We start from the raw sequence: 22655 nt of genomic DNA, 5'->3' as shown, positions 1-22655 counted from the left end.
AGTCCAAACACATCCAGGTTCACCCCAGCTATATCATTTATATACCCCTCAAACTCAGTGAACCTCTCTATCAGTGAACTAATTGAATGTAAAATCACAGAGTGCAGAAGTGTATGGACCCTACTGTCATATTTTCCATAGTCCTGACCTGAAACACTCTTTGCGCAGTGCCAAAGTGAGGGGTCCGGCCTGGTACTCCTCTCCCCCCATCATGGAGGGGACCCTTTCCTCATCCTCTACCAGCAAAGCCAGCTCACTGTCCCGGCTGCCCAGCATACTGCGGTCATTGATATTGGCCGAGCCTGGGTGGGGGGAGCACAGAGAGTGGAGGAAAGAGAGAGAGAGCAAAGAGGAGAGTGTAGTGACAGTACTTATATCAGTGATGATGGCCATAGATTCTGCAGCGACTTACTTTATTCTAAGCATGTGAGTTGTTAGCAGCAAACTTTCTTAATACCAAGTTGGGGAAGATAGAAGGTTAACAAAAAACGCTGTTTACAAAACCCTTTTCCTGTGTCTCAAGGACTCTTATCTAGCTGAGAGGAGCACCATAATTACCCTACCCAGTCCCAGTGTAATTATAATCATATCATTGTATGGAACCATCCCACTTGGCACAAAGTGGATGAATAAACTTTGTTTTAATGTAATTTTTCAACGTATTGTGACATGAAATCTACTTGGAAAATACATTAGATTTGAAAAAAGTAATCAAAGTAAACTGTTGTTTTGAGGGTGAAATTTCAACCACAGGATTATGTCATCATGGTAACCAATTTTCAACATAGACAAACATTGTATAAAATATGTTTAGTTTGTACCTTTGAAACAACGTCAGATCTTCAACATTATATCCACTATCAGAAGAAAACTATAGGCTGTGCAGCACCTCCTACTGGAAAGTTGATTATCTATAGCTATCTGTTTGGTCTCCCATCCAGGATTTTAACAAAGCCCAGCCCTTCTTAACTTTGATTTGTCACAGACTACTACCAATGTGCTATCGCGAGAATGATTATTGAGAGATCTCTTAATAACTAAATAGATTCACTGTTGTTATTAAATTCATTCCAAAGGGTAGGTTTAACAGAGCAAATGTTAAAGGATAGGACTATATCGACTCAAACATTATTTAAAGTGCATTTAAAGTTTGATTTTATTTTATCTACTCCTATTCTTTAAAGAGATGCTCCGGTACTTTTGTATACTTTTTAGCCAGTAGTTCTGAAAGTAGCACTCACGAGCCAAAAGTGGTCTTTGGAAATTGCGTACTTCATCACATTTGTGCAGATATGTGCACCACATAATTGCTCTCTCTCTCTCTCTTTCTCTCTCTGCTGTGTGTGAGCATTATGATAGCTGTCACTCAAATGGTGAGGGGCTGAAGCTCATTGGCTGAAATTCGAATGGCTAGGGGACTGGCTCACATGGGGGGAAATGATTCAGCACAGCTTCCAGAAACAATTGCTATAATCTAAACAGAATCTCAAACAGCACTGATCACTTCCACTATGTACTTTTAATGTAACTTCAACTGCAATCCAGGTCATTTGGTTGTGCTATTAGATGAAGCACAGTGATAATACATAAAGTTATTGTATAAATACAAAATATATGACACTGATTTTCAATTTTAACTTTGTTGTGCTTTTAAATGGTTGAAAGTGCAGTAATAACACATTTATATGTTTTTAACTTATCCAAAAATCAGACATTGTTTTTCCATTGGTATTTGGTAGTGCTTTTAGATGGTTGAAAGCATATAGTGACAAAGGGACATTGGGAATTAAACAAACTTCTGGTTGTCTTTTTGAGTGGGTTAATAAAAGGTTGAAATCGCATTGATCAACAACTCCACCTAATATCAACAAATGTCCACGTTGAAATGACGTGGTTGTGCCAGTTCATAGACGGTACGAGTCTCAAGTTTGGGGAAGCTAATTTTCACCATAAAAATGCACCTTTATAATAAAGCATTCCATGCATAATCACATTTGCAGACTTATGTAAGATAGCCTACTATTCCTAATGTGATGAGTAGATAGGATAGTCATAATTTAGCCTAATAATATAACTCAAACACTGTTCACAAAAAGACTGTTCAAAGCAGCGTGTGGTGGAATAGGCCTAGACTAGGGTATATTTAAGTAATAAGGCCCGAGGAGGTGTAGTATATGGCTAATATACCATGGTTAAGGGATGTTCTTAGGCACAACGCAAAACCGAGTGCCTGGGTACAGACCTTAGCCGTGGTATATTGGCCCTATAACGCCCAAGATGCCTTATTGCTATTATACACTGGTTACCAATGTAATTAGAGCAATAAAAATAAAATGTTTTGTCATACCCGTGGTATACGGTCTGATATACCACGGCTGTCAGCCAAATCAGCATTCAGGGCTCAAACCACCCAGTTTATAATAGATACATTTCTTACCCTTTCTTTTCACAGAAAAAAATGTGGCCTTTTATAAACGAATTTCATGCAATTCTACTATACTTTATTTGACTGGAGACATTAGTATAATCTTTTAAAATACAATAACAATACTCTGCTAACTGACAAATAGATCATTAAAAATGATGTTGTCTGCAACGTTCTAATAGGCCAACAAAAAGGGGAGACACAAATACTGTCCAAAAACAAAGTGTCACTGACCCAATGATAAAAACAGTGAATATGCGCACTCACCGGGGATATGGCCGATGCTACGCTGCTGCCAATAAGATAGGCTAATGTTCGCTCAATTAAGTTGTGAATTTGTTAAGTTCCTTTACAGGAATAGCCATTTGTTTTCCAAATGATGTTTTCCCGCGATTGTAATTTGAAATATTGCGATATGCCTGGCTGGGCTTCTCGTTCACTGACATTCGCAACTCAACAATCATCTATTTGGTATTTTCCAAACGCGCTGCCCAAATTGCAGGCCCTTCCGACAGGCTATGCGATTTAAAACAATCCACAGCTTTTTATTTTTAAGGAGCTAATGATTCTCCGATCCTCCAAAATCATCCTTTCTGGTGTACTAGCCTTTTTTGAATGATTGTATTTATTTCTGTATAGATAGGAGTAGGCTAATTAGGCTATATTATTTTGGCAATTTAATTCAATTTACTTTAGGGGAAGCTTAGCTTAGCAGTGGGATGCCAGATGAAGAGTTTCAGTGGGTGGTACCAAAAGGGAGGGACATTACACAGTGAGGAGTGCATGTGTATAAACATCCTACTACAAACCATAACATATTGTATAACGATATTATTAAAGATCGCATTAATCTTTAATGAGGGTGGTGCCTTTTAAGTTCCCCTCCCTCACCCTCCCCTTAAGTCCAGGATGGATGTATATATAGCAGCATGTTTTTTCATCTTGTGATTATTATGCAGAGACAGTAATCACAGACATCATTGGAAATGGCACCCTAACCCCTATTTAGTACACTACTTTTGTCAAGAGCAAAATGACTGCATTATATAAGGAATAAGGTGCCATTCCAGACACAATTATGTCCCATCCCATCTCTGAATCTGTATCAAGTATGGCTGTGATGATGGTGACTCACCGATGATGTAGCGGCGGTCATCAGCTATGAGGGTCTTGCTGTGTACGTAGATGAGCTCTGTGACCAGGGACTGGGAGATCTGGGAGTGCTTGCGCAGGCCACACAGGGTGATGTACTTGCTCCACTGGTTCTCAACTGGGGGGAGGGGGACACACTGGTTGGTTGGCACACTGGCATAGAGCTGAAGCCAATGAAAAAATGAACGCTAAGGAAACGGGAGCGCAATTTAAACATGAGAAGACACATGGCATTATCGGAAAAGAGGATGGACTGATTAAGTATGAGGAGAATGGAGAACTATACTATAGTTAGTATAGATAGTATAGATAGTAAAGCCAGATACACAAAAAGTATGTGATCACCCCTTCAAAATGAGTGGAATCCGCTATTTCAGCCACACCCGTTGCTGACAGGTGTATAAAAATCGAGCACACAGCCATGCAATCTCCATAGACAAACATTGGCAGTAGAATGGCCCATACTGAAGAGCTCAGTGACTTTCAATGTTGCACCGTCATAGAATTTTCAACAAGTCAGTTCGTCAAATTTCTGCCCTGCTAGAGCTGCCCCGGTCAACTGTAAGTGCTGTTATTGTGCAATGGAAATGTCTAGGAGCAACAGCCGCGAAGTGGTAGGCCACACAAGGTCACAGAGTGGAACTGCAGAGTGCTGAAGCGCGTAAAAATCGTCTGCATTCGGTTACAACACTCACCGCCAAGTTCCAAACTGCCTCTGGAAGCAACGTCAGCACAAAAACTGTTCGTCGGGAATTTCATGAAATGGGTTTCCATGGCCAAGCTGCCGCAAACAAGCCTAAGATCATCATGCACAATGCCAAGCGTCGGCTGGAGTGGTGTAAAGCTCGCCACCATTGGACTCTGGAGGAGTGGAAACGCGTTCTCTGGAGTGATGAATCACAATGCACCATATGGCAGTCCGATGGATGAATCTGGGTTTGGCGGATGCCAGGAGAACGCTACCTGCCCGAATGCATAGTGCCAACTGTAAAGTTTGGTGTAGGAGGAATAATGAAAAATCTAGACCAGAGGTGTGCAATTCCAGTCCTCGGTATCACAGTTTTGCCCCAGCTAACACACCTGACTCCAATAATCACTTAATCATGATCTTCAGGTTAAAATGCAATTTCATTAAATCAGCTGTGTTTCCTAGGGATGGAGAAAAAGTGTGACACCAATCAGGCCCCCGAGGACTGGAGTTGCCCACCCCTGATCTAGACGATTCTGTGCTTCCAACTTTTTGGCAACAGTTTGGGGAAGACCCTTTCCTGTTTCAGCATGACAATGCTGTCCATTTAGAAATGGTTTGTCGAGATCGGTGTGGAAGAACTTGACTGGCCTGCACAGACTTCAACCCCATCGAACACCTTTGGGATGAATTGGAACGCCGACTGCGAGCACAACATCAGTGACCGACCTCACTAATGCTCTTGTAGCTGAATGGAAGCAAGTCCACACAGCAATGTTCCAACATCTAGTGGAAAGCCTTCCCAGAAGAGTGGAGGCTGTTATAGCAGCAAAGGGGGGACCAACTCCATATTAATGCCCATGATTTTGGAATGAGATGTTCGACGAGCAGGTGTCCACATACTTTTGGCCATGTAGTGTACCTACTATGAGTCTTCAGTTAGCGGGAGGATAAGCCAAACATAAGAGAAAAAGACAAGCAGAAATGTTATCAGAGATGACAGATATTAGGTTGAATTGGAAAGAAAACTCACGTTCTCTCAATCTCATCAGTATGGAGTACTCTCCACGGCACATGGTCCTGTGACAAATACATATTACAAATCAACAACAATCTCAGTTGTCTAAAAAACAAATCACTACAAAATGTATGTTTTAACATCATACAGTATGACATAAGTGATTATGTCTTAGTGTCTATGCAGTAAAACAAAATTGGTTCTGTGAAAGTTCCCAGAACATTAGTTAGGTCTCTGCAATGTTCTCATAACACAAAATTGATGACTATAGAATGTGTATAAAACGTTTGCCTGATGTTGCAAGAACGTTCTTAGAACACATTTACAGTCTGGTGAAAACATTGTGGGGACATCACAAAATATATGTTACCAAAACACAAAAACTTTCCAGCTGTGTGGCTGATTCTACAATGTTTCTTTTAGGGTACAAAAATATTCACCTGATGTTCCAAGAACGTTCCTAGCACACATTTAATCTGTTCTTTAAAAGGTTCCCAAAATATTTATTTAGGTTGTGGGAACATTGTGGTTATATGACACGAGATAGCATTTTGGGAACCTAAAACTGTCCAGTTGTGCTGACATTCAGAAAATGTTTATATCAGAGTACACAAAACATTCCTTTGTTGTTGCAAGAATGTTGACAGAACAGCCGTTCTGGGTTCTTTAAACGGTTCCCAGAACATTTAATTAGGTTGTGGGATCAGTGTGGGTACATTACAAGAGATACATTCCTAAAACACAAAAAATGCTCAGTTGTGATGACATTCATACAATGTTTAAATTGGGTTGCACAGGAAAATCCTAGAATATTGTAAAAATGTTGAAAGAACAACACCTGGTCTAAGGTCTTTAGTTTCCCAGAACATTTAATTAAGTTATGGTAGTTGTCTGGGATGTTGCAAGAATATTCTTGTAATTTTCATATAGGTTGCACAGAACATTCCCACAATGTTGCACAATTTCCCAAAACGTATGTTTTTATGACGTTCATATCGTATTTGTTTAAAGTTTAAAATAATAGTCCATTGATGTTCACGAATACATTTACCTCTTGGAGGTCCGCAGGACATTTCAAGAACATTTAGAAAATGTTATATTTAAGTTTTACCTACTATTACAACAACATTCTCAACATTCTGTACCTCCTTAAAGCATAAGAAAGCCAATTGGAATATATCCCCATTATGTTTCTCTCCAGATTTAAATGGCAATTTGCATTTGAGAGCTGTACTGTAGGTGATAGAGCGACACATGGGATTATATTTTTATTCATAGGACATTTGAACAGCATTTAAAATCATACAAACGCAACCATATTTTTTACACTTTATATGTTGACAGTCTGGACATTATTTCATTCATGGGGCATTTGAACAGCATTTAATCAAACAAACACAACCACTCTTCATATGTTGACAATCTTCATATCCACAAGGACATGGATAATATACCTTTAGCTGTTTTTTCTATGCATCGGCAGGACAGAACAGCAGCTTGGGGTAAAACTCAAGGGAGAGGTCTGTGTCTCTTTATTAACAAAAGCTGGTGCGCGATCTCTAATTGAATAACCCCGTAAGGTCGATGTCCATGCCCCCAAGGAAATGTAATTAGCATAATAAAAAAATCACCATAAAATCCCCATCAGTTTAAACTAGAGATATCTGTTTTTTGCATTGGATGCATCTCAATCCACCGCATCCGCCTATGTCACACTTCTGCGGTGAAAGGTGACAGAGCTAGAGTGGTGTTTGTCAGACCATGAGACATCCCGAAAGTTGGTCTTCTCACAAAATCTTCTGTAGTGGTTATGACCCCTCTATGGACAGATGAGACTCTGACGAACACGTACACTACCGTTCAAAAGTTTGGGGTCACTTAGAAATGTCCTTGTTTTTTAAAGAAAAGCACATTTTTTGTCCATTAAAATAACATAAAATTGATCAGAAATACAGTGTAGACATTGTTAATGTTGTAAATGACTATTGTAGCTGGAAATGGCAGATTTTCAATGGAATATCTACATAGGCGTACAAAGGCCCATTATCAGCAACCATCACTCCTGTGTTCCAATGGCACGTTGTGTTAGCTAATCCAAGTTGATCATTTTAAAAGGCTAATTGATCATTAGAAAACCCTTTTGCAATTATGTTAGCACAGCTGAAAACTGTTCTGATAAAAGAAGCAATAAAACTGGCCTTCTTTAGACTAGTTAAGGAACTGGAGCATCAGCATTTGTGGGTTCGATTACAGGCTCAAAATGGCTAGAAACAAATAACTTTCTTCTGAAACTCATCAGTCTATTCTTGTTCTGAGAAATGAAGGCTATTCCATGCAAGAAATTGCCAAGAAACTGAAGATCTCGTACAACGCTGTGTCCTACTCCCTTCACAGAACAGCGCAAACTGGCCCTAACCAGAATAGAAAGAGGAGTGGGAGGCCCTGTGCACAACTGAGCAAGAGGACAAGTACATTAGAGTGTCTAGTTTGAGAAACAGACGCCTCGCAAGTCCTCAACTGGCAGCTTCATGAAATAGTACCCGCAAAACACCAGTCTCAACGTCAACAGTGAAGAGGCGACTCCAGGATTCTGGCCTTCTAGGCAGAGTTGCAAAGAAAAAGCCATATCTCAGACTGGCCAATAAAAAGAAAAGACTAAGATGGGCAAAAGAACACAGACACTGGACAGAGGAACTCTGCCTAGAAGGCCAGCATCCCGGAGTCGTTTCCAGCTACAATAGTAATTTACAACATTAACAATATCTACACTGTATTTCTGATCAATTTGATGTTATTTTAAATTGACAAAAAAATGTGCTTTTCTGTCAAAAACAAGGACATTTCTAAGTGACCCCAAACTTTTCAACGGTAGTGTACATGTCGGTTGTTTTGCTTTAGGACGCCCACATGCCTCACACGACTCGGCTGAAGGTCCCCCGGTACTAATTGAAAACATGTATGGAGGCATATACTGTTTAGTGCCACAAATAAGGGGAATAAGGAGGAAGGAGTAGGCTGTCCTTGTAAACAAGAATTTGTTCTTAACTGACTTGCCTAGTTAAATAAAAGGTTACACTAAGAGCATAACATTTCTACACCCTAATTGTAGTCTAACCAAGACCAAAATGGAAATTCAGCCAAAATAAAAAATCTAATTGATTTATCAAGACCAGTCCCCATGCTTTTCTCACTGCAACGCAAAACGGTGCTAAAATAGTTGTAGGCTATTGCTTCAAATCCTATTGCTTCTAACTTCAATATGCTCTTTAAATAAATAAGACCTACACCACTTTTAACAGCACATTACTCAACACATGTCGCTAACGGTACGCCTACAGTATATCGAAAAATAAATATGACGTGACTCTCCGCCAATAATTACATATAGAGGATTGAAGGATATTTATGTAATTCAGTGATATTTAGTCCCATAGTAATTTGTTATGGATCCATAACTAAATAAACATTTGCATTTTGAAAGAGTATTTTTATAATTATTTTTTTAACGAAAGCATAATGATGGCATTATTAGTTACATTGTTTTAGCTTGAACGTGCAGACTGGCACTAAGAACAGCGGGAACGTTTCCCTAGTCAGCGCCATTATTAGAGTGTTGCTCTGTGCTACCCAGTGTGGTGGGGCGGGGGTCCACCCCCCCCATCTCCCTTCCTCCTCCTCCCTTCCCCATGGGCTAGGTCCGTCTTCTGTGCGTGGATCTGCGGCCCATCCCGTGCCCTCGTGCCTTGAACCTCGTGCGCTTTCAGTGGATACAGCTGGAGAACAGCAAGGCAATCCCATTGTGCGCCACTCGGGAGCCATGACCAATATATATTTTCCTGCTAATAACAGGGTTAATAATATATCTGTGAGAATATCCAAGGGGCTTTTATATAATTCCTAATTAATAATAATAATAATATTAATAATAGCTTTGATTAAAAAATAAAACTTTGGAGATGATTTCATTTTCAAATAATGTAAAATGAGCGGGAAATACAGTCATCTCATGGGTCTCCCAGCTGAGGCCGGCACGGGTATTGAACCAGACTCTGTAGCAACACAGCTTGCACTGCTATGCAGTGTCTTAGACCATGCGCCACTTAGGCGCTGTACAACGTGACCGGTCGGTCGGGAGTCATTTAAACCTTCACAGTGTAGGTTGGAAAAAGTATGTGAACCCCTAGGCTAATGACTTCTCCAAAAGCTAATTGGAGTCAGGAGTCAACTAACCTGGAGTCCAATCAATGAGATGCTATTTAGATCCGCCTTGCCCAATAAAAAACTCACAAAATTTGAGTTTGCGTTTCACAAGAAGCATTGCCTGATGTGAACCATGCCTCAAACAAAATAAATCTCAGAAGACCTAAGATTAAGAATTGTTGACTTGCATAAAGCTGGAAAGGGTTACAAAAGTATCTCTAAAAGTCTTGATGCTCATCAGTCCATGGTAAGACACATTGTCTATAAACAGAGAAAGTTCAGCACTGTTGCTACTCTCTCTAGGAGTGGCCATCCTGCAAAGATGACTACAAGAGCACAGCGCAGAATGCTCAATGAGGTTAAGAAGCTCAACAAAAGTTGGGTGATGCAACTGGACAACAACACAAAACACAGAAGTAAATCAACAACAGAATGGCTTCAACAGAAGAAAATACTCCTTCTGGAGTGGCCCAGTCAGAGTCCTGACCTCAACCCGATTGAGATGTGGCATGACCTCAAGAGAGCAGTTCACACTAGACATCCCAAGAATGCTGAACTGAAACAGTTTTGTGAAGAGGAATGGTCCAAAATTCCTTCTGACCGTTGTGCAGGTCTGATCCGCAACTACAGAAAACATTTGGTTGAGGTTATTGCTGCCAAAAGAAGGGTCAACCAGTTATTAAATCCAAGGGTTCACATACTTTTCCACTCTGCACTGTGAATGTTTACACGGTGTGTTCAATAAAGACATGAAAACGTATAATTGTTTGTGTTATTAGTTTAAGCAGACTGTTTGTCTATTGTTGTGACCTAGATGAAGATCAGATCAAATTTTATTACCAATTTATGTAGAACTCCAGGTATTTCCAAAGGGTTCACATACCTTTTCTTGCCACGGTATGTGTTGTGATAATTGCGTTGTTTGCTCTATAACCTGTTAATTCATATGTCTTCCGACCGTGATCTAAAGGTCGAGACAATAAGAAGACACTGTAGCAGAATTCAACCACACCTTTGTTTCAACACAAAAACGATAGCAACCTCTGTCCCCAAAGCATATTGCATGTACAGTAACAGACAGTTAGATGACCTACAGCATGGTCAAGCAAGTTAATGTTTCCGACATTTTCGGACCACTAAACAACTATTGATTTAGAACCACAGAGATACCGCAAGTCGCAAAGAAAACAGGAGCTGCCTCCACTATTCCAGCACCATTTCAACATCATCAAATCACCTCTGCTTAGTCTAATACAGTGACAACTAAAAAGAAACCATAAAAACAATTTAGTCCAATCAACGTAAGCTAAATATGATGTGGCTTGTCCATGGCTCTGATTTCTGTGTGCGTGCGAGTTTGTGCAAGTACAAAAACATGTTGACACCCTACTTGTAGAGAAACGCAAATGGATGATGGCTTCCACTCTTATGTTGAAGAAACGGTCTATCACTCTGTCATATAGTACACGCTTTTAGTTTTTGTTGTCCTAGGCTATCTGGTGAAGGGTTCTGACTTCTAAACTTGAATATATGAAATATCCTTATTCATGTCACTGAGGGAGAGAGGGGAATGAAGAACGTATACATTCTGTCAGAATATGTTATTGTTAGACATCAGGGATCCTATGGGGAGGAGTGAGGAATTTGGGGCCGAGGTCAGGTCAGATGAGGTGAGGAAGAACAGATATCAAAGTTCTGTCTAGCAACAGATGTGTATTGGCTGTTCAGAGGTGTAAGGTGGAGATTCAGCTTAGGAGGAAGGGTTAAATATTAGTGCTTGTTTGATTGTCTTTGTCTCATGCAGCTGTATGACACGGTGGGTGAATAAACTTGGTTTGAGCTTTACTAATCGTCCATGAGTTTTTACTGTGTTTATTTAGAACCTAACACTGGCAAAAATGCTTGCTTGCTAGCCTAACTTCCATTCATGGTCAATGTTAGCTAGTCAACATTAGCCATCTACATCGAGCTACAAATTGAACTACTATCCTCTCAGGCCAGGGGCACAACAATGTATGAATTAATGGTTGGATCAAAATTGCAGTTATAATCATTGGTCAATACGGAGAATTAAGTAAAACTACACGTCCAAATCCCTATCTCCATCCATGGCTAATTTAGGAAAGGGACAATTTTATCTAGCTGGCTAGCTAGCCACCGGAGGACAACAACACAACAAGATTCAACAATTCAAGTTTTTCTATCAACGACGTATGCTCAGTGACGCCAAATCCAAGCTGGCTTCCCTTGACACTTTTTTTTGGTACGCCAGGACCATTCACTTTTTTTGTCAAAAGGAAGCCAGATACTCACTGGCTTCCCTTGCCTTCAATGCTTTGGGTGGTAACAATGTCATACTCGTTTGGATCAGACAGCATCAGAGAGAGACAGAGGGGCGCCGTTTCGCTCGCTTGGATGCTTTCTAGTGAGATACATTCAGCCTCTTGCAAATTGAAGAAAAATTATGAAACACACAGAGAGAAAAAATAAATTATTAAAAAAAATATATTGGTACATTTTGGGGGGAAGCCTGGCTTGCCTTGGCATCCATGAATACACGCCATTGCCTACAATACAGTCCTCAAAAGCGAATTGCCATAAAATCTGGAGATAAACATAATGGGGATGTATTCAAATCTGCTTTAAGGAGCTACACATTTGCATGTTGTGGTAATATTAGGTCAAACTTAAATATACAATTTTATAAATGTTCTTGAAATGTCCTGCGGACCTCCAAGAGGTAAATGTATATTGTGTGAACAATGGAATATTATGTTAAACCTTAAAACAATAAGCTATGAACGTCATAAAAACTGACTTGGACATTTTGGAACATTGTGAGAATGTTCTGTGCAACCTTTGTGAATATCAAAAGAATATTCTTGCAACATCCCAGACAACTACCATAACTTAATTAAATATTCTGGGAACCTTCAAAGAACTTAGACCAGGTGTTCTGTAAACATTAAGGGAATGTCCTGTGCACCCTAAAATAAACATTGTACAATCATCCGCACAACTGGGCAGTTGTTTGTGTTTTGGGAACATATATTTTGGGATGTCCCCACCAGACTGTTCCCACAACCTAATAAAAGAACAGACAAAATGTGTTCTGGGAACGTTGTTGCAACATCAGGTGAATGTTTTATACAAATATTGTACACTGAGTGTACAAAACATTAAGAACACCTTCCTATTATTGAGTTGCACCCCTCTCCCCCCCACCCTTGATACACATGGAAAACTGTTGAGTGTGAAAAACGAAAAACCGAGCAGCATTGCAGTTCTTGACACAAACCGGTGCGCCTGGCATCTACTACCATATCCCTTTCAAAAGGCACTTAAAATCTGTTGTTTTACCTATTCACCCTCTGAATGGCACACATACACAATCCATGTCTCATTTGTCTCAAGGCTCAAACATTCTTCTTTAATCTGTCTCCTCCCATTCAATTACACTGATTGAAGTGGATTTAACAAATGACATCAATAAGGAATCATAGCTTTCACCTGGCCAGGCTATGCCATGGAAAGAGCAGGTGTTCATAATGTTTTGTACACTCAGTGTATAATCTTCAGCACAACTGGACAGTTTTTGTCTAATGAGAACATTTGCCGCAACCTAACGAATGTCACAGAACCAATTTTGTTTGCTTGGAAAACATGACTGGTACATTGTGTTATTACATTACCTGGAAACCTAATGATAACTTTTAGGGGACTGTTCTGTGGTGGCTGTTACAGATGTTGTGCACAATATTTTAGTAAATGTTAGAACATTCCAAGGATATTTCATGACATTTTTGGGGGGGGGAATGTTACCATCCTAATGTTAGATAAAACCCTAACTATAACTTAATGGGAATCTTAGCTAATGTTCTGGAAATGTTCCCAGTTTGCTGGGTACAGTGTGTGTGTGTATGTGTGTGTGAACGTGTGTGTGAGCGTGCATGAAGGCCCATAAGGGAGGGTTCTGACCTGTAAGTGAAGTGTAGTATAGCTTGGATGGCATTCCCACCTCCCTCACGGATGTCTCCTTCAAACCCAGGCAGCAGGGGCACCACCACAAACACCCTGTATTTCTTCTGCTCACTGAGGAACAGCAAGAGAGTTATGGAATGGGGTAGCAGAGGAGAGAGAGTTATATAGAAAGAAACTATTGGCAACAATGTATTTGTAACATAAACAATATTGAATCATGATAATTTAACTTTACTTATCGAAACAGCTAATCAACAGACAAACATGTATAAAACATGTATAAACCAGTCCAGTAATATCATGTTATACAGTAAGCCAAGCTGTGTGTTGACAGGTTAAACTCAGACAGACATGGTGGTAGAACCACACCTGTGTGCACGTAGGATCCTCTTCACGATCGCGTCACCAATGCCATTGTGCACGTTCTTCCCGTCAGCACAGCTGATGAAGAACTGGTTCTGAGAGCAGAGAGGTAGAGAGAGCGACAGATGGAATCTCTGTCAGAGCCGTGCATATATGGCTCTGGTCTCTGTTTGATGCTGTGGGGTGTGATGGGTAGGGAGCTGGACTTGTGACCAGGAAGGGACATTGCTGTTAAAGCATTCAGACTTCAAGCTGCTCACATAGAACAGCAAATAAAACCCACATGACAATGTTAGAGAGACAGGAATAGGCAGGGATCGGGAAATAAAGCAAGGTTGGGAGAAAATACATCTTTCTAACCCTTGTGTCCCATTAATAAACAACCATTTCCAGTTAAAAGAGATATGGAAACAATGCATATTTAAAAACAAACACCTCATTGAACTATTCATCTCATTTGAAAATCTATGCATTCAATTGGACTTGATAGCACTAGGATCATGTGGACTGTGGAGGCACATGAGGGCGGTCATTATCTCAACCTTGAGCTGTTGACTTCAGTACAGAGACACAGTCACAAGACTGTGGGGGAGGCCAGGGCACTGTCTGGCGTAACAAAAAACAACCTTGTCCCCTGGTTGATTTCTACCTGCAGCAAGCAAACAGGTAGAGAGGATGGATACGGCATGGAAGTAGTGTGGTTATGAGTCTGGTAAATGAGTGCAATGAAATAATGTGTATGTAATGTACGTAATGTGCTGGTAGCAGAGTTACCTCGATGTAGATGTAGTGTTCGCTGTTCTCGATGGTATGAATGTAGGCATTGAGGATAGAGCTCTCACAAGTTCCGGCTGACCAGCGATCCACAGAACGCAACACCTGAGAGAAAGAGAGGAGAATAATGAAAATAAATACACAATTGGTGGTAAAAAGATAGGCATTTCTCTGTGAGCTTGTATGTGTCTGGGTGAGCATGTGTACCTGCACGGAGGCCTTCCCGGAGCCAGGCACAGTGAATGGCAGTGGGTCAACAGTACTGTGAGACTTGGGCAGAAGGCAAGGGAAGAACTTGCCTCGGATGTTCTTGTACTTAAAGATCTGCAGGCAGACAAAGCAAAGACAATAAGAGCCAGATGTCTCTCTCACATAACCCTAGGGGCTCTTTTCGGCTGGCGCTAAGGAGGCGCAAGTGTTAAACGCACGTTAGTTTGCAATTTCGTAATTTAAAAACTCTCGCACTGGCATTTTCCACCACTTACGCCAGGTTCGGCAATATACCTGTCTAATATCAGCACACTTGCATTTAGGTGGGAGGGGTGACAATATTTGAGGTGTGTCTTTAAAGACAAGCAAAAAGTCACCATTTCATGCAGCACCAAAGGGAGGTTTTAAGACCCACCAAAAGACAGGTCTTAAAGGTAATGCCGTTGGTAATGGCATGGATTTTGAGAGCGGAAGCGCAGCCTATCCAGCCCTGACACAGCCAGTGAATCTCGTATTTAGAAACATAAAAAAATTACAGGTCCCCCCCATTTTGTAGACATAGCCTATTTAAAACAAGTTTTTTGGGGGTGGTGGGGAATTTGACTAGAATGATTAACTCTTTTAAAGCCTTATCAATGGTGAATTTAATCTTGCTAATTGACAAAGTTTGGCATGTCCATGGTACAGACATAATGCAATTTACAGAAGGCCTAGCTAGCCCCTATATCAGTGTGAATCAGTGAAGTGCGGTCAGGCGAGGCAGTGTTTACCCTGTGACAATCCAATAAAAAAGCTGTTATGAAAAGCCAAATAAAAAACACAATTAATTGTTATGTTTTTTTCTCAATGATTCTGGTGTTTTGTCATGCTCAAAATCAAAAAAAATTGCTAAAATGCATCAAAACCTCAGGGACGGTGCCAAGGTACTCATGCCTTTCTTTCCAGCCATTGAAATCCATTGAAATCCTTGACCCACACGGCCTTTGCTGACTCCAGTCACTGGTAATTGACAGGGACAACATAGGCATCTCTGCTTTGCTTGAAGTAGCTTTATTCGTTGCATTGAGCCAATTTCATATTTTGCGCATGTGTATTGCCTAAACATGTTGTGTGGGTATTGCCTGGAGTCTACATAATCTGGCGCTCGCATTCCTTGAACTGAACAAGGCTAGTTATCAAAAACAACCTGTGTAAAAAAGGCCCTTCTAGCAAATCAGCGGGTTTGAATGGACATTGACTCTGTCTCCGCCCTGTCTAGTTTAGAGTGTTTTTAGTCGTCGACAGAAGATGTAAGTTTGGCTGGCGACCGGGTTTACAGTGTTTATTTTAGTGTTGTGCGTGCTTCTGCAATTAAAATCACAAGTCATTTGGATTACCACACATAAAGAAATACCTTCAATGGAAGCAACTGTGTCCACGTGCGTGTGTGTGGTGGTGACAATTAAGACAGTAATGGGCCTCAACATCATGTTCTAACCGGACAGCACTATAGTGGGCAGAACCAAAAACAATCAGCATTAATTACCAGCAGGTGAGGGCATTCACAGCAGACTGCTCAGACAAGCTCCGGCTAGCCGTTTTTTTTACAACCTGACAAATGGACACTACTATACTGCATCATTGCGCCTCAAACTATTTTCCAAGTTGGAGTAATGTAACGGCTGTTTGGAGGGTTCGAAGAGTGAAACGTCAACTATAATAAAAGTTAAGACCAGACAGAGGCAACATACAGCATACAATACATTACTTTATTCATGACAGGCAAGGCAACCACCATCTCCCTAACTGCTAGCTGTCAGGCAGGCAAACAGTGAGTACTTGACTGTCCACTTGACTGAAAGGCCATTATCAATTAATACTTTTTTACCCAGACTTTTACACATCTTGGACATTTACTTTGTGGATGTAGTGGGAATGGGGCTTCTCCTGCCACTCAATGCGGGGCCCGAGCCTTGGCTTCTACACGATGAATGCTATTAACTACACTACAACCATTCTACGTGCATGGCTGCATGGGGGGCGCACTCACGCAGGAGAATTATGTTCTCCGACAAGCTAGATGCCCCAATGGATGGAGCTGCCTGTGTGCTGCATGGGAGAACTGTGCTACCAGCTACTGTTTGAGTGTGTATGACTTTTTGTGTCAGTGTGAAAATGGAATCGAAGGAGGCCTCCCCTACGGCCGTGGGCCTGGTGTGTGCATTCAAAATATAATAACGGACATGGGGTTCTGCTGTGACTTCTACAACGCTGTCACGAGAGGTTCACCAGACGAATGGACTTTACAAGTAAACGTAGGCCTTAATGCATTTTCCTTTGCGGGTTAGGCTACTGTTGAATCATGAGGATATACAACATCCCTTTGGATGCATTTGATTTATCAAGCTAGAATGACATTTCAGTCATTTTGATTGTTTATATATAATAAAAGGTTCTAACAGTTCTATATGTGTGTATATTTGCAAGCGCGGCACATTGGAAGATTTGTAAATCCATTGTGAAAGGCTATGGAGTTTGCTTTGCGAATTATTCAGATGAAATCTGTCCATATTGTTATTTTAGTGCCACCTATCAGTTGTAACTGTGGATGCTACATGGCTGAGTTGAGCAGTTTGTAATTTTGTCAGATTATATGAAATATGCCATCAACGGAGGCTATCACTTGTGTATCTTGACTACATTGGTATTTACATTTGGTGAAAATTGTTTGTCAGTTTCGGTTAATAGCATATGTCACTCTGGTTGTTGGAGCTATGTTGTAGTATGGTGAACATGGGCTTCATCAAGGTTTATGTGAGTAAATCTGGCTTTGATAATTAACAGTGCTCACCCAGCCACTGACCTCACTGCACGTCACTGGTTCAAAGTGCTATGTTTAACAATATATTTCCATATTGAAGCCATGCAATTGACCCTTTGCTAAGCCCTGCCCCATAATTTTGGGCAACCAATCGCAGTGCTTCAATGGATAGCAACTGTCTTTGAGTCCGACATCTCAGACAAGCTCACGTTTAAAACGACCATCATGCTTGATTGAGCGAGCTGTTCGTCTTGTAGTAATGTGGTACCTGCCTGTATTTCCATAAACCTTTATTTTAGCAATGCATGACATTGAGAAAATATATATTTCATAACATGTTTTTTTGGTCAATAGGTGCCCAACATAACAAGTGGTGGTGTCACAGTCACTCATATATAGAGGTATATAGAGCCTGTCTCGACTCCTGAATTCTGTAACAGTCAGTTTACCTGTGTAATATTGACATAAGCTCAGAAATACATGTTTTGCAAACATGGTCCTGTTTTATTGGCTGCTTTTCTTTCACTCTGCGGTCCAACTCATCCCAAACCATCTCAATTGGGATAAATTTGTGTGATTGTGGAGGCCAGGTCATCTAATGCAGCACTCCATCACTCTTCTTCTTGGTCAAATAGTTCATACACAGCCTGGAGGTCATTGTCCTGTTGAAAACAAATGATAGTCCCACTAAGCGCATACCAGATGGGATGGCATATCGCTGCAGAATGCTGTGGTAGCCATGCTGGTTAAGTGTGCCTTGAATTCTAAATAAATCAGACAGTGTCACCAGCAAAGCACCGTCACACCATAATACCTCCTCCTCAATGCTTTACGGTGGGAAATACACATGCGGAGATCATCCGTTCACCTACTCTGCGTCTCACAAAGACATGGCGGTTGGAACCAAAATCTCATCAGACCAAAAGGACAGATTTCAACCGGTCTAATGTTCATTGCTCGTGTTTCTTGGCCCAAGCAAGTCTCTTCTTATTGGTGTCCTTTAGTAGTGGTTTCTTTGCAGCAATTCGACCATGAAGGCCTGATTCACACAGTCTCCTCTGCACAGTTGATGCTGATATGTGTCTGTTACTTGAACTCTGAAGCATTTATTTGGGCTGCAATTTCTGAGGCTGGTAACTCTAATGACCTTATCCTCTGCACTGCAGCAGAGCTAACTCTGGGTCTTCCTCTCCTGTGGCGGTTCTCATGAGAGCCAGTTTCATCATAGCGCTTCATTTTCCAGATTGACTGACCTTCATGTCTTAACTTCTTATGGCTGCAGGGGCAGTATTGAGTAGCTTGGATGAAAGGTGCAGAGGTGCCCAGAGTAAACGGCCTGCTCCTCAGTCATAGTTGGTAATATATGCATATTGGATAGAAAACACTCTGAAGTTTCTAAAACTGTTTGAATTATGTCTGTGAGTATAACAGAACTCATATGGCAGGCAAAAACCTGAGAAAAAAATCCAAACAGGAAGTGGAAATTCTGAGGCTAGTCGATTTTCAACCAAGATCCCATTGAAATCACAGCGAAATATGGATGAGTTTGCACTTCCTACGGCTTCCACTAGATGTCAACAGTCTGTAGAACCTTGTCTGATGCCTCTACTGTGAAGGGGGGCCGAATGAGAGGGGAATTAGTCAGGTCTGCCATGACCTGACCATTCTTTGACCATGCGCGTTCACATGAGAGGGAGCTCTGTTCCATCGCTCATCTGAAGTCAATGTAATTCTCCGGTTGGAACGTTATTCAAGATTTATGTTAAAAACATTCTAAAGATTGATTCAATACATCGTTTGACATGTTTCTACGGACTGTTATGGAAACTTTTGGACATTTGGTCAGGTTTTAGTGAACGCGCTCCCCTGACGTTGGATTTGTTTATCAAACACGCTACAAAAATAGCTATTTGGACATAAATGATGGACATTACCGAAAACTACGAACATTTCTTGTGGAAGTGGGAGTCCTGGGAGTGCATTCCGACGAAGATCAGCAAAGGTAAGTGAAGATTTATAATGCTTTTTATGAGTTTTGTTGACTGCACAATTTGGCGGGTAACTGTATGGCTTGCTTTTGTGGCTGAACGCTGTTTTCAGATTATTGAATATTGTGTTTTGCCGTAAAGCTTTTTGAAATCTGACACAGCGGTTGCATTAAGAACAAGTGTATCTTTAATTCTATGTAAAACATGTATCTTTCATCAAAGTTTATGATGAGTATTTCTGTTATTTGACGTGGCTCTCTGCAATTTCTCCGGATATTTTGGAGGCATTTCTGAACATGGCGCCAATGTAAATGGAGGTTTTTGGATATAAATATGAACTTAATCGAACAAGACATATACAGTGGGGATTTGATACACTGCCGATTTTGCAGGTTTTCCTACTTACAAAGCATGTAGAGGTCTGTAGTTTTTATCATAGGTACACTTCAACTGTGAGAGACGGAATCTAAAACAAAAATCCAGAAAATCACATTGTATGATTTTTAAGTAATTAATTTGCATTTTATTGCATGACATAAGTATTTGATACATCAGAAAAGCAGAACTTAATATTTGGTACTGAAACCTTTGTTTGCAATTACAGAGATCATACATTTCCTGTAGTTCTTGACCAGGTTTGCACACACTGCAGGGATTTTGGCCCACTCCTCCATACAGACCTTCTCCAGATCCTTCAGGTTTCGGGGCTGTCGCTGGGCAATACGGACTTTCAGCTCCCTCCAAAGATTTTCTATTGGGTTCAGGTCTTGGAGACTGGCTAGGCCACTCCAGGACCTTGAGATGCTTCTTACGGAGCCACTCCTTAGTTGCCCTGGCTGTGTGTTTCGGGTCGTTGTCATGCTGGAAGACCCAGACACGACCCATCTTCAATGCTCTTACTGAGGGAAGGAGGTTGTTGGCCAAGATCTCGCGATACATGGCCCCATCCATCCTCCCCTCAATACGGTGCAGTCGTCCTGTCCACTTTGCAGAAAAGCATCCCCAAAGAATGATGTTTCCACCTCCATGCTTCACGGTTGGGATGGTGTTCTTGGGGTTGTACTCATCCTTCTTCTTCCTCCAAACACGGCGAGTGGAGTTTAGACCAAAAAGCTCTATTTTTGTCTCATCAGACCACATGACCTTCTCCCATTCCTCCTCTGGATCATCCAGATGGTCATTGGCAAACTTCAGACGGGCCTGGACATGCGCTGGCTTGAGCAGGGGGACCTTGCGTGCGCTGCAGGATTTTAATCCATGACGGCGTAGTGTGTTACTAATGGTTTTCTTTGAGACTGTGGTCCCAGCTCTCTTCAGGTCATTGACCAGGTCCTGCCATGTAGTTCTGGGCTGATCCCTCACCTTCCTCATGATCATTGATGCCCCACGAGGTGAGATCTTGCATGGAGCCCCAGACCGAGGGTGATTGACCGTCATCTTGAACTTCTTCCATTTTCTAATAATTGCGCCAACAGTTGTTGCCTTCTCACCAAGCTGCTTGCCTATTGTCCTGTTACCCATCCCAGCCTTGTGCAGGTCTACAATTTTATCCCTGATGTCCTTACACAGCTCTCTGGTCTTGGCCATTGTGGAGAGGTTGGAGTCTGTTTGATTGAGTGTGTGGACAGGTGTCTTTTATACAGGTAACGAGTTCAAACAGGTGCAGTTAATACAGGTAATAAGTGGAGAACAGGAGGGCTTCTTAAAGAAAAATGAACAGGTCTGTGAGAGCCGTAATTCTTACTGGTTGGTAGGTGATCAAATACTTATGTCATGCAAATTAATTACTTAAAAATCATACAATGTGATTTTCTGGATTTTAGATTCCGTCTCTCACAGTTGAAGTGTACCTATGAAATAAAGTGTACCTATGAAATAAAATTACAGACCTCTACATGCTTTGTAAGTAGGAAAACCTGCAAAATCGGCAGTGTATCAAATACTTGTTCTCCCCACTGTATGTATTGTGTAACATGAAGTCCTATGAGTGTCATCTGATGAAGATCATCAAAGGTTAGTGATACATTTTTATCTCTATTTGTGCTTTTTGTGACTCCTCTCTTTGGCTGGAAAAATGGCAGAATTTTTCTGTGAGTAGGTGGTGACCTAACATAATCGTTTGTGGTCCCTTCCTTGAAAAACCTATTTGAAATCGGACACTTTGGTGGGATTGTCAACAAGATTACCTTTAAAATGGTATAAGATACATGTATGTTTGAGGAATTTTAAATTTTGAGATTGTTGTTTGAATTTGGCGCCCTGCACTTTCACTGGCTGTTGTCATATCGATCCCGTTAACGGGATTGCAGCCATAAGAAGATAAAGTAATGATGGACTGTCGTTTCTCTTTGCTTATTTGAGCTGTTCTTGGACTTTTACCAAATAGGACCAAATAGGGTCATCTTCTGTATACCACCCCTACCTTGTCACAACACAACTGATTGGCTCAAATGCATTAAGAAGGAAAGAAATTCCACAAATTAAACTTTTAACAAGGCACAACTGTTTTTTGAAATGCATTCCAGGTGACTACCTCATGAAGCTGGTTGTGAGAATGCCAAGAGTGTGCAAAGCTGTCATCGAGGCAAAGGGTGGCTATTTGAAGAATCTTAAATATATTTTAATTTGTTTGACACTTTTTGGTTACTACATAATTCCATGTGTTATGTCATAGTTTTGACATCTTCACTATTATTATAAAATGTATAAAATATTAAAAATAAAGAAAACCCTGGAATGAGTAGGTGTGTCCAAACTTTTGACTGGTACTCTAGATCTTTTTTGGAACTCAGGTCGGGGTCTCAACTTACTGTTGAGAGTTAGAATAATAGAATACACAAGGTGCAATTGGGACACACACACACACATATATAATTTTAATAGCAGGACACTGTAAAGTTCATTATTCCTCTGAAGAGTATGGATTAGGCTGTTTGAGAAGGTTTGAATCCTAAGCAACCTGCATACACATCGTTTGAAGTAGTATAGACCAACATAGCTACTGTAGTAGGTCAAAGGTAAGTGCTGGAAAACCTTGGTAGAGCATGGGTGGAGTA

The 22655-nt window shown here is 40.9% G+C and overlaps 1 protein-coding gene across 2 annotated transcripts in view; it reads right to left on the bottom strand.

Annotated features, from left to right (window-relative positions):
• LOC139537345 (phospholipase D2-like) overlaps positions 1-22655 on the bottom strand; it is a 40581-nt gene that overhangs the window by 4301 nt on the left and 13625 nt on the right. For both annotated transcript variants that reach the window (XM_071338559.1, XM_071338558.1), the window contains exons 16-22: positions 14809-14925; positions 14602-14706; positions 13834-13922; positions 13462-13575; positions 5299-5345; positions 3561-3695; positions 149-302 (exon numbers count right to left, since the gene is read on the bottom strand). In XM_071338559.1, coding sequence (XP_071194660.1) covers positions 149-302; positions 3561-3695; positions 5299-5345; positions 13462-13575; positions 13834-13922; positions 14602-14706; positions 14809-14925 — 761 coding nt within the window. The remainder of the gene's footprint in view (positions 1-148; positions 303-3560; positions 3696-5298; positions 5346-13461; positions 13576-13833; positions 13923-14601; positions 14707-14808; positions 14926-22655) is intronic.

The sequence above is a fragment of the Salvelinus alpinus genome, chromosome 13, assembly GCF_045679555.1.
Source record: "Salvelinus alpinus chromosome 13, SLU_Salpinus.1, whole genome shotgun sequence".
In the NCBI taxonomy this organism is placed as follows: domain Eukaryota; kingdom Metazoa; phylum Chordata; class Actinopteri; order Salmoniformes; family Salmonidae; genus Salvelinus; species Salvelinus alpinus.
This window is presented reverse-complemented; position numbering and strand designations above follow the sequence as displayed.